The sequence below is a fragment of the Sinocyclocheilus rhinocerous genome, unplaced genomic scaffold (assembly GCF_001515625.1).
Source record: "Sinocyclocheilus rhinocerous isolate Xijiao unplaced genomic scaffold, SAMN03320098_v1.1 scaffold1374, whole genome shotgun sequence".
Lineage (NCBI taxonomy): Eukaryota > Metazoa > Chordata > Actinopteri > Cypriniformes > Cyprinidae > Sinocyclocheilus > Sinocyclocheilus rhinocerous.
Genome location: NW_015643932.1, coordinates 866377 through 867974, shown reverse-complemented (window position 1 = coordinate 867974; position 1598 = coordinate 866377). Strand labels below are relative to the sequence as shown.

Here is a 1598-nt window from a genome sequence, read left to right as displayed (position 1 = left end):
GCAGAAAAATAGGCCCACAACATTAAAGATTAAGCAGTATATTTCATTGCACACATGGGGTACTTTTTTATCCCTGTGTGCACCAAACCCATCTTGAGTGTCTGCTGCTAAAAAGCAAATTTTTTAAGTTTCATCTGACCATTGAACCCAGTCCCATTTAAAGTTCCAGTCATGTCTAGCAAATAAATATGCTCAAGTTTGTTTTTGGATGAGAGCATTTTCTTTTCCAATTTTTTTCTTGAAACCCTCCCAAACAACATTTTTTTTAGGCTTTCTGACCCTAAGACTCAACTATTTTCTGCAGTTCTCCAGCTGTGATCCTTGGAGTCTTTGGCCACTCAAACTCTCCTCCTCACCGGGCATTAGGACGATATAGACACACGTCCTCTTGCTGTATTAGAGAAAAATAGAATAGAAAAATAGAAATTAGAATTTTTTATTTTTTTTTATTTTTGAATGGAATATCAAGTGGATAAACAATGCGGATTTATTTTCACAGCCTTCTTTGATCATATTTAACAAGGGTATGAATAATTTTGAGCACAACTGTACATATACACACACACACACATTTTTTTATGCATTCATAGAAATGTAACCTAAAATAATAAATCTAAACTATGGATATTGGATATGCCAGAACTGTGGTAAATTTTCACAAATGCAGGAACCACTGAAGTTAATCGCTGCTTTAATGTTGGTTTCTCTCTCTTTCTATTAGATATGCTGGCGGTTGGAGATCCCAACCAGCAAACCATACTGGCCATCTCTGTGGCAAGCGGTGCAGTGCTTCTGGTCTTACTAGTGGCCTGTTTTGTTGTGAGTGGACGGTAAGAGTAATTTACTGTTCTTCTCTAAGCTTTCTCGGCTTATAGATTCAGACCGTACCTTATTCTTTAAAAATAAAACGACCCCAAGCATGCAGCCTTCTGTATGATGAAAAAGCAGTTAATTGGCAACTTCTACACTGACAGACTTGGATGAATCAGTGCTAATCTGGGTTGTTTAACCATCAACAAATCCATATGAAAGATAAAGAAACCATGTTTCATTTAATCAGCGAAGAAGCGTAAATATAGATAGACAGAATCGAGTAAATGAGATGTTGTTGTGCGTCTGTCAGTGTGTGTATGCCTTTGTATGTGTGCATGTGTGCATTTGCACAAAATCAAAAGGACACAAAATTGTTTAGCCCTCTGATTGCATAGTGTGATCTGTAGAGATGAAAGCAAACACTTGAGAGAACAATTGAAGAGACAGACATAAGGGAGAAAAGCAAGAGTAGACGCTCTGTACGGCTGAGAATGAGGGAGCTAATGAAATGAAAAGGAAAGGAAAGGAAAGGGGGATCTAAGGAGACGAGGAACAGAAAGCAGAAAATAAACTGCTCTCAATGACATGAAATGGTCAGAATGAGCCATGAGCTGATCTTTGTGTAGGTGTGCACCCTTTTGATCTTCCTTAGATTGTTATATTCAAAGTTGGGTTTCAGTAAACTGTAATTTTGTTATAAATAAATATTTAAAAATATAATTATAAACATAAATATAAATTTATGTATAAAAATATAAATTAAAAATATAAATTAAAAATATAAA

At 35.5% G+C, this 1598-nt stretch overlaps 1 protein-coding gene across 1 annotated transcript in view; it reads left to right on the top strand.

Annotated features, from left to right (window-relative positions):
* Positions 1-1598, top strand: part of LOC107757698 (ephrin type-A receptor 3-like) — a 70967-nt gene that overhangs the window by 45396 nt on the left and 23973 nt on the right. Inside the window, exon 8 of the mRNA XM_016575253.1 lies at positions 722-830. Within this exon, the coding sequence (XP_016430739.1) occupies positions 722-830 (109 nt within the window). The remainder of the gene's footprint in view (positions 1-721; positions 831-1598) is intronic.